The sequence below is a fragment of the Amblyomma americanum genome, chromosome 1 (assembly GCF_052857255.1).
Source record: "Amblyomma americanum isolate KBUSLIRL-KWMA chromosome 1, ASM5285725v1, whole genome shotgun sequence".
NCBI classification, from domain to species: domain Eukaryota; kingdom Metazoa; phylum Arthropoda; class Arachnida; order Ixodida; family Ixodidae; genus Amblyomma; species Amblyomma americanum.
In genome coordinates this window covers 23496988-23511305 of record NC_135497.1, presented here as the reverse complement: position 1 = coordinate 23511305, position 14318 = coordinate 23496988, and the positions used below count along the sequence as shown (strand labels likewise).

The following is a 14318-nucleotide window of genomic DNA, read 5'->3' as shown; positions in this document are numbered from 1 at the left end:
GTGTCAAAGCTATTCCTGTTGTTTGTGCTGCCTGCATCTGTGGCCAAAAAGTAGTGCGTTCCTTGTGGTGAGAAGAAAATATTAAATACTTTGCCTCCAGACTTACTACATGTTACATTTGTCATGAGCTTGATTAAATGCACTCTTATCGCTGACGACACATTGTCGCTTTCTCGTGCCTTAGAACACTACACCACACAAGAAACGCTGAGTAATATGCCTCCCTTTATTTTTCCGTGCGGACTACTTCCGTACCTTTCACAGCGTTGCACCTGATGTATGAAACGGAGGAGTCTTATGCATCACTACAATGAAGAAAACATGCCACCAAAATTAGGTATCTATACTTCTTTAAGAAACTCGCAGAAACGGTGGCGCCAGCTTTCCCTTTAGGTAATATTTAGAAACTCTATGATGAAGACGATCAGTTGCTTGAGCATGACAACATGGCCTGGGCAAGGTGACAGTTTAAAAGCTTTTGTGCACAGTAGAGATGCACTTGTTAGCGAATAATTTTGTAAATAAAAACACCTGCACGCTGCAGTCAATGATGACCAAAATCGAAGGAACAGTCACAGCCAGTCACAGCGAAACGCTTATAATACAGACCATTGACGAGGCTGAAACTGTATGTAAACACGATCAACGGAAAAGCAGTACTGAACAAAACAGGTGTAGGCACGTCATCTTTCACAATCGCCTAGGCCATGAAGAAAGCATCGTGAACAAGAGCAGGTTTACTCCAGACGCAAGACGTGACATTTGTTCACAAGTGCGGCGTCTTTTTCCATGTCTGCTGTTTCAAGATTGAAAGAAATGCAAACTAACCATCACATGCACCAGCAGCCTCAACTCGAGTACAATGCTTTGTCCGCACATTTAGCAGTAAGGCAATGTAAACAACTGTAAGGCTCGGTTTGCTCCTACTTACGACGCGCAATATCGTACTCAACTGCGAGATTTCTGCGAAGAACATGCCGCCGACGTATGGGACGACCGTTGATGTGAGGCGTTTTGCCCTCCCGTTCAAGAAGAGGACACCAAGGCAATGCAGGCCCAGCAAGCTGCGTCTTGTGCACAAAGCAGACACACCGCATCATCATCTTGGAGCTCACCAGAGCCCGTGTTTGCCCGCCGCAAATCCTTTTCGGCACTGCGTCCCATCACAGATTTCCTTGAGTTTTTACCACAAAATATACTGACAATAACCTGGTTTCTACTTCAGATTAAATCCCAAATTAAGCAAACGGGCAAAAGCATGAAGAACCCGACGCCACTTTTCACTCCTTTCCATCATGGCGACTTCAACTTTGGATTGGATTGGATATTAGACGATGCGTCAATTAGGCAAGGCAACTATAGACGTCCTCTTTGTTAAAAGATGAATAAAATAAAAACGTTTCTGATATAACACGCACAAATTTTTTTTCAGAGTTATAAGTACATAAATCGTACTAGTGCGCAAAATACCATTCGCAGAGTAAGACAATAACGAAACCGAAACTCTTCACATCGCGCCGCTTCTGAAGCGTTGAAATGCGCGCGCTAAACTATTGCGCGAAAGTTTGCAAGTTCTCCGTGGTGTGTCTTCTGTAAGCCGACAGCTACGCCTAGCTGAGTGACAGCGACCTGCACAGTCTGATCGCATCCCTTAATGACAATAAAGTTGGCACCATAAAGTGCGCCATGGACCTTGGGCCATCCACATCTTTGCAGGGGGATGAACCGGCCGCCGGCGCTCTAGAGTGCGTGGAAGATTGCAGGTCATCCACTAGTGATGTGAAGGTGCTCCGCTGCAACTTGTTGGATGGAAAAGCCGCAGAACTGTGGGTGCGCCAATATAGCACGAACACTAACACCTCCTGGATTTGCGAGAAGATCCAAACAAAATGCACCAGGTAAGCGAAACTGCGGTTTTGGCATGACGAAATGTGATGCGTGTTATTCAAATCAGGATGTATATGTAGGTGGCTCCGGATTAATTTCAACCACCTAGGGTTCTTTAAAGTGCGCTGACATCGCACAGCACACGCGCGCCTTTCGCCTCCATCGAAACGCGGCCACCGCGGCCGAGATTGCAACAGGGTCCTCCGCCAGTAGTCGAGCGCTCTCGCAATTATAACCTCAAGAATTTTGATGTCTCAGGCTTGTTTGATATAAAGTCCCTTCATGAGCTTTATGAAGATCCATCCATTCATCCATCCATCCATCCATCCGTCCGTCCGTCCGTCCGTCCATTCTCAAGGATGGAGGAAGCCGATGTTGCATGCAAGCAGCTTGAGGAACCCTAGACTACTGTACAAGCAACAGTCGCAGAAGGCATATACACACTTTATGGAGCACTTTCACAGGGTGACAGATCGTAATGGCTTCAATACAACGAAACAATGTATAAATGCAAGTATAAAAAAATTGATTCTTTAAAAAAAAGACTAAAAAATTCAGGGGCACTTTGTTAACCTAAAGTGCGGTGAGGCGATAGCCTTTAGCGCGGTGTCACTGATGTGTAGTTAAGATGTTAATTAAGTACACAATTATTTGTGAATCTTAAATGCTGGAGACACTGGAGGGCATTTGGGAGGCATCCGCCTGATTCGACGCCTTTCTGCAAACACTCTCCAGCGACGTAGACAAGGAGAACTACATGTGCGTTGGCAGGAAGTAGAGTAGTCGTTAGCACTCTAAGCTGCGGAATGGGAGTATGGTAGTTCGAATCCCATCGTGCACAAAGATTTTTTTTCTTATCGAAATGAAGAGTGTCACGGACGGATGGACGAATGGACACCGCGAGTATGAGCCATTAAAGGCTTTCGCCTTAATAATGCAGCTTAAAATATATACAATTAAGTGTGATGAACATATTGATTAGAGGTAAGAGTTCATGAGCAACTTGATTTCTGACGGAGTTTGGTTGAGAATTTCTTTGCCTCTGTTGTGACAACTGTTTAGAACTTTGGGTAGGTGACACTGAAGCCTTTGATCACCATAATTAGTACGGGAGCTGGTAACTTTCCACACATCTGTATGATGATTTAGACGTGCTGATGCAGACTGTTGCAAGTTTGCTATTTCAGTTAATGTCATGCAATGTTTTCAAGAACTGAAATAAAATTGTTTTATCGTCTTCGGTTATAGATCTGCTGATTTTTAGGAAGATTATATTTTTTGAAACAGGTTAAGTGTGCTCTGTATAAGGTAGGTTTTCAAAAAAGATTTTTTTTGCAATAATAGAAGTTTGTTAAAGGAGTATAGATACCTAACTTTTGGGCGCGTGTTTTCTTCTTTGTAATGATGCGTAAGATATTATTATACATGGATCACCACGTGTTATTCTCCTACGACCGCTGAATAATTTATAATCGCATTTCTTTCTCGTGCTGTTTCGGTTTCAGCAGCCTAATGAGGACTGTGATGTCAACTTGTGTTTACAGGTCACGTAACGCATGAAAAAACTGCAATATAATTGCTGCTTCTACATTCGTTGGCATTTCGTCTCTTGAGGAAGGCTCACTTCAGCACTGCAGTAAATTAAAAAAATGAAGCAGCGATTATACGGATTGTAATGGGGCCGACAGGCGCAGCGCAGCGAAGAAGCGGACGAGTTCAAGCGGGACAACGAAGAAGCAGACGAAGTGCAGCTGGGTTTTTCGAACGACGCCTGTGAGTGTGCCCGTTGTGTCGCCGGACAACCAAGACCAACCGACCTGTGCTTCAAATAAACGCCTTGACACTTGGTGGAGGTGCCTCGGTTCCCGTCCCGGTCCTCATCCTGGAACTTCGAAGTGGAACGCTCCTCGTCTCCGCCACCATGCCGGAAGGTCCGAGTGAACCATCGCAGCCCCTCCCTGCCACCGTACTCTGTCACGGGGTGCAGCGCCAGCGCGACCCTTCTCCTTTTAGTGGCACCGATGACCAAGACGTCGACGATTGGCTGGCCTCCTATGAGCGCATCAGCACTTACAATCGGTGGGACGATTCCGTCAAACTTAGCAACGTCCTATTCTATCTAACGAACGTTGCCAACCTATGGTTTCGCAACCATGAGGCCGACCTTCCCACCTGGTCGTCCTTTAAAACAAGCTTCGCCGACGTTTTCGGCCGCCCCGCCGTCCGGAAGCTTCGCGCCGAGCAACGTCTTCGTGCTCGATCTCAGCTCCCTTCCGAGACGTTCACCAGCTACATCGAGGACATCGTTGACCTGTGCAAGCGTGTCAACCCCTCCATGTCCGAAGGGGATAAAGTCAACCACATACTTAAAGGCATAGCCGATGACGCTTTCCAGATGCTGCTGGCGAAGAACCCCACCTCCGTCGCCACCGTCATCCAGCTGTGCCAAAGCTTCGACGAACTCCGCAAGCAACGCGCATCTACGCGGCAGTCCGGCGCGCCTGCGGGGGGTCTTGCTGGCTTGGCCCTTGGTGGCTCGTCTGCTGAGCAGTCCCTGTTCATGCAGCAGGTTAAAGACTTCATCCGCGAAGAGGTCGCTCGCCAGCTTTCTCTGCTGCATCACCTTCCCGACCCCGTTTGCCCTCCGCACGACCTGGCGCCATCTCTCACGCCCACAATCCGTCGTGTTATTCAGGAGCAGGTCGCTGCAGTTCTGCCATCCAGTCCCCCACCTCCTCCAGTGGCAGCGCCGCTCACCTATGCTGAAGCAGTCACCGGTACACGGCGCTCGCCCACCTCTGCCGCCTACCCTAGCAGCCCGGCCTTTTATGCTCCACCGCCGTCTATACCCCCGCCGCAGGTCCCGGTTCGTCGACCCCGCCGAAACCCTACGAACCCTTGGCGTACCGAGGACAATCGACCGATATGCTATTCCTGCGGTCTTCCGGGCCATGTCGCACGCTTTTGCCGTCAGCGATCTCCTCGTTCTGGCGATTTCATGCGCAATTTCCGGTACGATTCCGGGCCGGCCTTGCCTAATGTCTCTTCTGCCTCCTCTACACATCGCTCCCAGTACCCTACTCGTCGCTCGCCTTCCCCTCGTCGACGTTCCATTTCTCCGATGCTCCGCCGCCCGGACCCTCTCCCAGAGGAAAACTGACTGCCGCAGTTCAGGAGGCAAGAACTGCGTGTTTTGCCAACTTTTTAAGTCCTCCGTGTTCTCCTGCTAACGTGATTGAGGTGTCTGTTGAAGGCGTCCCCGTTCTCGCGCTCGTCGACACGGGTGCTGCAGTGTCAGTAATTAGTGATGCTCTTCGCCGCAAACTTCGTAAGGTGACAACGCCGCTGTCTGACTTTTCACTACGTACGGCCACCTCTCAGCGCATCCACCCCATCGCAGCCTGCACGGTCCGCGTTACTATCAACGACGTCGCCTATACCATCGAGTTTGTTGTGCTGACCGCCTGCTCTCACGATGTCATCCTCGGCTGCGATTTCCTCTCGACCCACCGTGCAGTGATTGATTGTGCCCGTGCGGAACTTGAGCTTTCTCCCCTGTGTGATGTTTCGTTGTGTGACCTACCTGTGCGCTCCGCTAAGCTTCTTGTAGCTGCCGACACCGACATACCTCCCTCCTCTTCAGCCCTCGTTCCGCTCCGCCCCGACTCTTTCCTCAGCGGCCCTGTTCTTTTCACACCTACCGCAGCACCCACTCGCCATCAGCGCCTCCTCATTCCATTCGCCGTTGTCTCGATTTCCGATGGCCACTGCGCCATCTATGTCACCAACCCATTTTCTTACCCGTCGTTTGTTCTTCGCGGCGAATGCCTCGGCTCTATTGAAGAACTGGACCCTGCTCTTGCTTCCGAGTTCTCCGATACCCGTGCCTGCTCCCCAGTTACTGCCTTAGCCTCTTGAACAAACAGCGCGAACAAAGACGAGCACAAAAGACAAGAAAGCGAACGACACGGCGCTCGTGCTCGTCTTTGTTCGCGCTGTTTGTTCAAGATGCTTAACCAACTAGCCCGCCAAAACGTGTTAATGCCTTAGCCTGTTGTGCGACAGCGCCCGATCCGATTTCCATCGACGTCTTTCGTCGTAACATCGCTCCCGACCTTCCGTCCGCTTACCGTGACCAACTCTTGGAACTTCTCTGCCGCTTCCGCAACTCTTTCGACCTTTCCCAGCCCTCCTTGGGGCGCGCATTGGCCGTCTCTCACACAATTGACACTGGTACCCACGCTCCCTTGCGTCAGCGACCGTACCGAGTCTCGCCGAGCGAGCGCCGCGTCATCCGTGACAATGTTGACGACATGCTTCGGCGCGGCATAATACAGCCTTCTCACAGCCCTTGGGACTCTCCTGTTGTCTTGGTGACGAAAAAAGATGGCTCCATCAGGTTCTGTGTGGACTACCGCCGTCTCAACAAGATCACACGCAAGGATGTTTATCCTCTACCCCGAATCGACGACGCACTGGATTGCTTGCAGGGAGCGGAGTATTTTTCATCCCTCGACTTACGCTCCGGCTACTGGCAGGTCCCGATGGCGGCGAACGACAGGCCGAAAACCGCTTTCGTCACCCCAGACGGCTTGTATGAGTTCAATGTGATGCCATTCGGCCTCTGCAATGCTCCAGCCACATTCGAAAGGATGATGGACACTATTCTCAGTGGCCTCAAATGGGAAACTTGTCTGTGTTACTTAGATGACATTGTCGTTTTTTCCAAAGATTTTCCTTCCCATCTGCACCGCCTTCAGCGCGTACTCACTAGCCTTACTGACGCCGGCCTCCAACTAAACTTGAAAAAATGTTACTTCGGTGCAACGCAGCTCACAATATTAGGCCATGTCATCTCCAAAGACGGCGTTCTTCCTGACCCTGCCAAACTTCGCGCCGTCGCTGACTTCCCCAAACCAACCACCTTAAGAGAACTTCGCAGTTTTATAGGCTTATGCTCATATTTTCGCCGCTTCATCCGAAATTTCGCCAGTATCATCGCCCCTTTAACGCAGCTTCTTGCCGGCAGCCCGAACCTTTCGTCTTGGTCCCCCGCCTGCGATACCGCGTTCAGCACTTTACGTCGCCTGCTGGTCTCTCCCCCCATCCTTCGCCATTTTGATCCCGCCTGTCCGACAGAAATTCACACTGACGCGAGCGGTGTGGGCTTGGGCGCAGTTCTTGCCCAGCGAAAGCCTGGGTATCCGGAATACGTCGTCGCTTACGCCAGCCGCGCCCTCACCAAGGCGGAATCAAACTATTCTGTTACAGAAAAAGAATGTCTCGCCATCATTTGGGCAATTGCCAAGTTCCGCCCTTACATTTACGGCCGGCCCTTCTATGTCGTCACAGACCACCACGCCCTATGCTGGCTATCCTCCCTCAAAGATCCTTCTGGCCGACTCGCCCGCTGGGCTTTACGTCTCCAGGAGTTTGATATACACGTCATTTATCGCTCCGGCCGCAAGCACTCGGACGCCGACGCCCTTTCTCGTTCACCACTCCCATGCGAGTCAACCTCTGCCCTCGTCTGTGCCTACGAATTCTCTTCGTTCAACATCCCTGATATGCTCTCCGAACAATTGGAGGATCCTTGGATCACCTCGCTGCTAAACTTCCTGAACACTCCCTCGCCGCATCCTTCGACCCGGACCCTTCGCCGCCAAGCCCACCACTTCGCCGTTCGTGATGGCCTCTTATACCGCCGTAATTACCTACCCGACGGCCGGAAGTGGCTGTTGGTCATCCCTCGACACCTCCGTGCTACAATCTGTGCCTCTTTTCACTCCGCTCCACAATGCGGCCACGCTGGTGTACTGAAAACATATGCTCGCCTTCGTCAGCGATTCTACTGGCGAGGTATGTACTGCTACATACGTCAGTACATTCGGTCATGCATCGCCTGCCAACGTCGCAAGAAACCTCCCCACCCCGCCGCCGCTCCTTTGCAGCCGTTACCTTGCCCTGGCCGTCCCTTTGACCGCGTCGGCATTGATCTTTATGGCCCGCTTCCAACTACTTCGGCTAATAATCGGTGGATCATCGTTGCCGTTGACCATCTCACCCGTTACGTCGAAACGTCAGCTCTCAAATCTGCTACCGCAAACGATGTCGCCCACTTCGTTCTACACAGTCTTGTTCTTCGTCACGGCGCCCCGAAAGAACTTCTGAGTGACCGCGGCCGTGTTTTTCTCTCGGACGCCGTCGAGGCCCTGCTCAAGCAATGCCAAATCGTTCATCGCTACACCAGCGCCTATCACCCCCAGACCAACGGCATGACTGAGCGGTTCAACCGCACTCTGAGTGACATGCTCGCCATGTACGTTGACACCGCCCACTCCAACTGGGATCAAGTGCTCCCGTTCGTCACGTACGCGTATAACACAGCTACTCAGACAACAACGGGGTTTTCTCCTTTCTTCCTCTTATATGGCCGGGAGCCTACATCCACCATGGACACCATCCTTCCTTATCACCCTGACCCTTCCGAGACCTCCTTACTCTCCAAAGCTCACCTGTATGCCGAAGAATGCCGGCAACTTGCCCGCTCTTTCACCACACAGCAACAATGGGATCAGAAGCACCGTCGGGATTCCCCGGACCCTCCAGCGTCATACCCATCTGGCGCCCTCGTTTGGCTCTGGGTGCCTTCCTCCACTCCCGGCCTCGCCACGAAACTACTGTCTCGCTTTCACGGACCTTACCGGGTTGTCCACCAAACTTCTCCGGTGACTTATATCGTTGAGCCGCTCGTTCCCTCTTCGGACCACCGTCGCCGGGGGCGCGAAACTGTGCACGTTGAGCGCCTCAAGCCTTACTATGACCCGCACATCCTCTCCTCTCCGTAAGTCGCCAGGATGGCTCCTTTTTCGGAGGGAGAGTAATTGTAATGGGGCCGACAGGCGCAGCGCAGCGAAGAAGCGGACGAGTTCAAGCGGGACAACGAAGAAGCAGGCGAAGTGCAGCTGGGTTTTTCGAACGACGCCTGTGAGTGTGCCCGTTGTGCCGCCGGACAACCAAGACCAACCGACCTGTGCTTCAAATAAACGCCTTGACAGGATATTTTTCCATGCCTCACGTGACACAAAAGCACTTTTTGACATCACAGCCATCGTTCAGATATTGAAACCGACACAGCATGACAGAAAAATTCGATTATAAATTATTTACCAGTTGCAGGTGAATATTGAATGATGATTCATGCGTAGTAGTGTCTTCCGCATCATCGTAGAGAAGAAAACATGCCATCAAAATTAGGTGTCTATAGTCCTTTAATATTGGATTCCGCTGTCGAGCGCCATTCCAAATGGGAATACTGTATATTAAATATAACATATATATTGTATATATGTTATGTTGTGATGATAAAAACGTTTGCAAAGGTTGGTCCTTTGTTTGTTGGTTTGGTTTTATAGAACTTTAGTTAACGTCCTAAAACGGCTGAGGCGAGGGACACCGTACTGGGGAGCTCCGGAAAATTGTGACTACCTAAGGGTTCTTTAAAATGCACTGACACTGCACAGTACACGGGCCTCTAGCATTTTGCCTCCATTGAAATGCGACCGCTGCGGCTTGGATAGAACCCGTGTCCTTCAGGTAACTAACATGGAGTGAGGAACAGAGCTTCAAAAAGTTTCTTTTGATGAAAATAACCCTCTGTATTGTGCTCAGTTCTTTCATAAAGTGTAATAATTTCTCCAGGCGACATAGGTTGACTGCCATCAGAGCCTCTAACTTTTATCTCGGTGTGCCACCACCATCTGTTCTGGCTTGACATTCTTTGCAAATTCAAAATGTAAATCCTTGCTGAAACCCCCAGTTTTCCTATCGTTATTGTCATCATAGGGAAAGGTGTGCAAGAATATGCCAATAATTTAAACTTGTCCAAAAAGTTGACTTCGTTCGTTTAAGGATTTTGGTAAACTGCGTTATGAATTTTTACCTGTTCATTAATTATAATAAGCTATGGCTGTAATAACATTTTATACTGAACTATGAAACAGTACTGAAGTATGAAGACAAAGAAATCCCTTCCTGGCTCAAAATTTCAGAATTCCTCAAAACTTTTCATAATAAGCATGCCTTATAAGCACTATTTATTTTACCTCTCCCCAAAGGCACAAGGCACATATATCACACATATATCATGTATGATGTTAAATAATGGCACATAATTTGCTCCATATGCAAACTGTTAGGCCATGTTTTTTTTTTTTGCCCTGTAGAGGCCTTCTCAGTTATTACACTCCTTGATGTGTCTGGATTCATTTCAAATAATTTGGCTTGCCTGCTTTGCACAATTACATAAAGACTGTCTTGTTAAGGTCATTACCAAACCTCATAAGGCCTACATTATGCACGTGTGCACTGACTGTGGCATCTTTTGGTTCTTGTAGGATGGTCTTCCACAAGGTGTGGCGGTGCCAGCATAATCCACGTGACAAATCGTCACACCGCAACACCTCGTGCCCAGCGAAGCTGGATATCAAGATTAAAAAAGTGAATCGCGACACTATGAAAAATGACCTGTTCCTCTGCCGGCAGACACCTCTACAGGCCGTTGTGAAGGTGTCACAACACAACCACAGCCTGCAGTCAGCTGACTCACTAAGAGTTCTTCGACCCAGCGAAGAAACAAGAGCTGCTTTTCAAGAATATTTTGAAGATGGAATGACGACAGCTCAAGCAATAAGCCACCATGAGAGGGTTCTCACTGAAAAACCAAATGGGCACACCCTGCTGGCAAATTCCATGGCCAACCCACCACCAAGGAGTGTTTACCGGTGGCACCAGGAATGGCGGAGTCAAAAATATGGACCCCAGGGTAACCCGTCTTTAAAGCTGCAGGAAAACAAGCCCAGGTATTTAGCCCAAGGTAAGCAGGATTACCTATTCCAAAAAATTCCAGCATTATTCTTTGAAATTTTTAATTTCTGCTACTGCTTCCAATCCTGATAAGTGTTTGCATCACCACATATCAGAGATGTAAGTAATGTACAGTTGTGTGATGGGGAAGACATTCAGGAAAATACTTTGGACAGGTGCTGTACACTCTGCAGTGATTTAGCTCTTCATCATCCGGGCAAGGCAGAGCTAACGCATTGCCAGCATCTGTGCTTATTCATGAGAGTGTATTGTGAAAACAAAAAATGGGCCATCATTTCCAAGCTATACTAGCTGTGCATTTTCAGTGAAAGTCCTTACACTGTGGGAAAAAAATTTACGTTATAAATTAGAGTCCTACATTCATGCAAAGAAGAAGCGTGGAGTAAGTTCAGCAGGGTTCATTGCTGGGCAAGTTGGTTTGCCATACTCAAATATGCAACACTGGCAGACGACGGAAGTCATCAGCCAGTGCTGCATATATGAATGCAGTAAGTGCTCAGTGTTAATTGCTGACTTCAAAATTATTCTTGTACGCCAATGCACTGCACATGTAAAAGCTGTGTAGTGACAGACCTGTGCCATGTTTGAGCACAAAAAGCCATAAACAGAGGCATTTCCATGAAATAGTCTCAATACTACACTACAATGTTACAAAGTTCTAAAAGCGGCACTGTTACCACAGTGACCTCAGTTATTGTCAGTCTACGAAGTCATACCGAAATGATGTGTTGATTATTATTTACCTGAAAACACCTTAAACGAAATGAGGCCACAATGCAACTCACTGTAACTCTAAGTTGTCTGAGAAATATACATGAATGGTAGATGGGCAATACACTGCATATGTGTACACTCAAGTACATCTTCATCACTCATTTTGAAGAGCCAAAAGCATCATAAAATTGAATACAGCCGCTTTTATACATTTTCTCCTTCCTTCTGTGTATCTTTGAGTAGAAGGATTACCTGTTCGTATGACTACTGTAAAAAATTTATCACCGCCTCTACTGCTGTTGCACTGCATGAGTTGCAGGTTCTTTGTGTCCTACTAGTCCTAATTCTGACAAACTGGCTTATATTTACTGTTGAGCCATTGTTAGAAAGCTGCAAAGCATTGAAGGCAACAAGAGAACTGATGCATGACATGATAAAGGAAATGAACCATGTAAACAGTGCACCAACTCAGGCGGTGCAAAAAGATTCTCAGCATTACATAAGCGTAGATGGAGACTTTGCAAGTCACTGCTGCTGGTAGCATTCCATCACGCGCACTTATCAATCTATGATTATTTTTAAAAATGCATACAGTCATTTGATCACTTCAATGATATAAAGGTAATGAATAGATTTAGGCAAAGAATCTATAAAGTGCTGCCAGAAACTCAAGAGCTGTGGTATACAAGAGCGATAAACTTCCTGGCTGAAAACGTGCTAATCCTTGTTCACTGTCCAGAGACCTGACCAATGTGGGAGTTACACACATGAGCAACATTATCTTTTAGAGTAAGTGAGAACAAATTTATTGTCGACTTTGTCGCTTACGCTTGCTGCGGTGGACAGAAGAGGAATATGGAAATATCAGATTTGCCCTGCTCTAGAATTCTAAGGAAAAACTAAAACTATTTATTAACATTTTTTCGCCAAGAGATTACAATACAATATCTTTTTATTTTGCATTGGCAAAAAATATTGGCAAATATGCTAAGATAAGTGGCCTCTACAAAGCAATGTAAAGCGTGGCTATACCAACCGTGTCCTTCATTCATGTATCAATAGACCCCTACTTTTCCCTTTCTTAGCAACCCAATTCCCCAACAAATGGCCTTGAGCCTCCCTTTCTAAATAAACAGCTCATTCATTAATTCATTCATTTTACATGAAACATCAAACTGCTCTGAAAATGCACTGTTAAGATGCAAAGATATTAAAAAAGACTGTCTTCGAACAAGCTTGTGTTACTAGAGGGAACATTCTGTGATAAAAATTTACAATGCACAAATAAAAAAGACTGCCTTTGAACAAGCTTATATGTTATCAGAGGCAACATGCTGTGATAAAAATTTAAAATGCATAAAATCTTCTAGACAAAGTACTGCCAGTACAAGAGCTGGAATATGGTATGTGGAAACACCTGCATCAGGATTAGTGACTAGCTAAAATTAGTGATAAGCTCTTGTTCAAAATACCTTGCACACCAGTTGCAGTGCGGAGTAGAAACTGATGTTCAGAGTGCTGTGGTTTTATAAAAACAATAGCGAGCAAGCTTGTGAAGTCAAACATACAAATTTTACTTTACTCCGCTGCTGTAATCCATAGTGAGTAATAGAGAGTTCTCCTATATACATAAAAATGTTACGAAAGCTAGCTATTGGGCATAAAGAGAAACACAAAAGGTGGAGAGGCTAACCCTCATGTTTATCAGTCTTTTCATGCTCCTTCAATGATATGCTTGTTTGTTTTGCAGGGACAGATGTCAGCATCACGAGTGTGGCAGATGACAGCTGGGCAGTCCTTGTCGTCACACCCATCATGCATCGAGCCCAGCAGCTGGAGTCCGCACGTGACATTATATTCGTGGACTCTACATCATCATGCGACGAAACTAGGAGCACCATAACGGTGCTGCTGACAGCCACAAAGACAGGGGCAGTGCCTATTGCACTCGTCATACACAGCTCCCAGACCAGGGAGGGGTACAAACAGGCCTTCCAGCAACTCAAAAGCCAGCATCCATTATGCTTTAGAAACAGCCCGGTTTGTTGCTTTATTGAATTATGAGCAAATTAGAATAACATTAATTTTTTTTGCAAGACTTCCCATCCAAACTGCCTTACTATCCGAAATATGACAATGGTGACAGATTGATGTGGCACGATATTGTATTTTGATTTGGTTTTCTGTGCGTCTTACAACTTTTACATCTGACACTTCTAATATGACCACTGTATTTTTCTCTTAGATGCCTATTTGTCATATGCCCTGCATTAATGCTGCTACGAAGTGTACCTTGTACCTATGTATATTTTTGCCTTTAAGTTTTGCCACGTACAATAGTTTATTTACTTTTTGCCTTCCATCTCATGTTGTATTAATTAGTTTCTCTTGTACATATGCCACTTCTTGTCCCTCTTACTCAATGCATTTCTGACCCTTGTAAGGTATTATGAATAAATAAATGAATAAATACAGTGCATATCTAAAACCGAACACAACTGCAGGAGAAGTTGGATTTATAATGCAACAAGCTGGACAATTTTTTGGTATAGGTTCAGTCACATGTCAGGCAAAGGATTACCAACTTTCTTTTTCGAAGAAGATTGGATAGAGGCCAGGACACATGACAGACAAACAGCTGCATGTCGAAATTAGCAATTTTTTGGTTAACGCGTATCTGCCTACAAGCTGATTTTCTCGACCACGCTGCCTTTCAAGGCATGTTTCCACCAAGGAATTTTCAAAAGGAAACACAATGCAGGAAAAGCAAGCTACCAATTTTTCCACCAACTCGTTCTTGGTTTTTATCAAGGAACTCCTGCAGACTGTTG

At 47.1% G+C, this 14318-nt stretch overlaps 1 protein-coding gene across 1 annotated transcript; it reads left to right on the top strand.

Moving 5' to 3' along the window:
* The first annotated feature begins 1686 nt into the window (after window positions 1-1686).
* LOC144121773 (uncharacterized) lies at window positions 1687-14317 on the top strand. Its single transcript, XM_077655194.1, has 3 exons — window positions 1687-1898; window positions 10284-10762; window positions 13238-14317. Exons 1-3 carry the CDS (start codon window positions 1687-1689, stop codon window positions 13549-13551), a joined length of 1005 nt encoding a protein of 334 aa, XP_077511320.1. The 3' UTR covers window positions 13552-14317.
* Window position 14318: the final 1 nt, after the last annotated feature.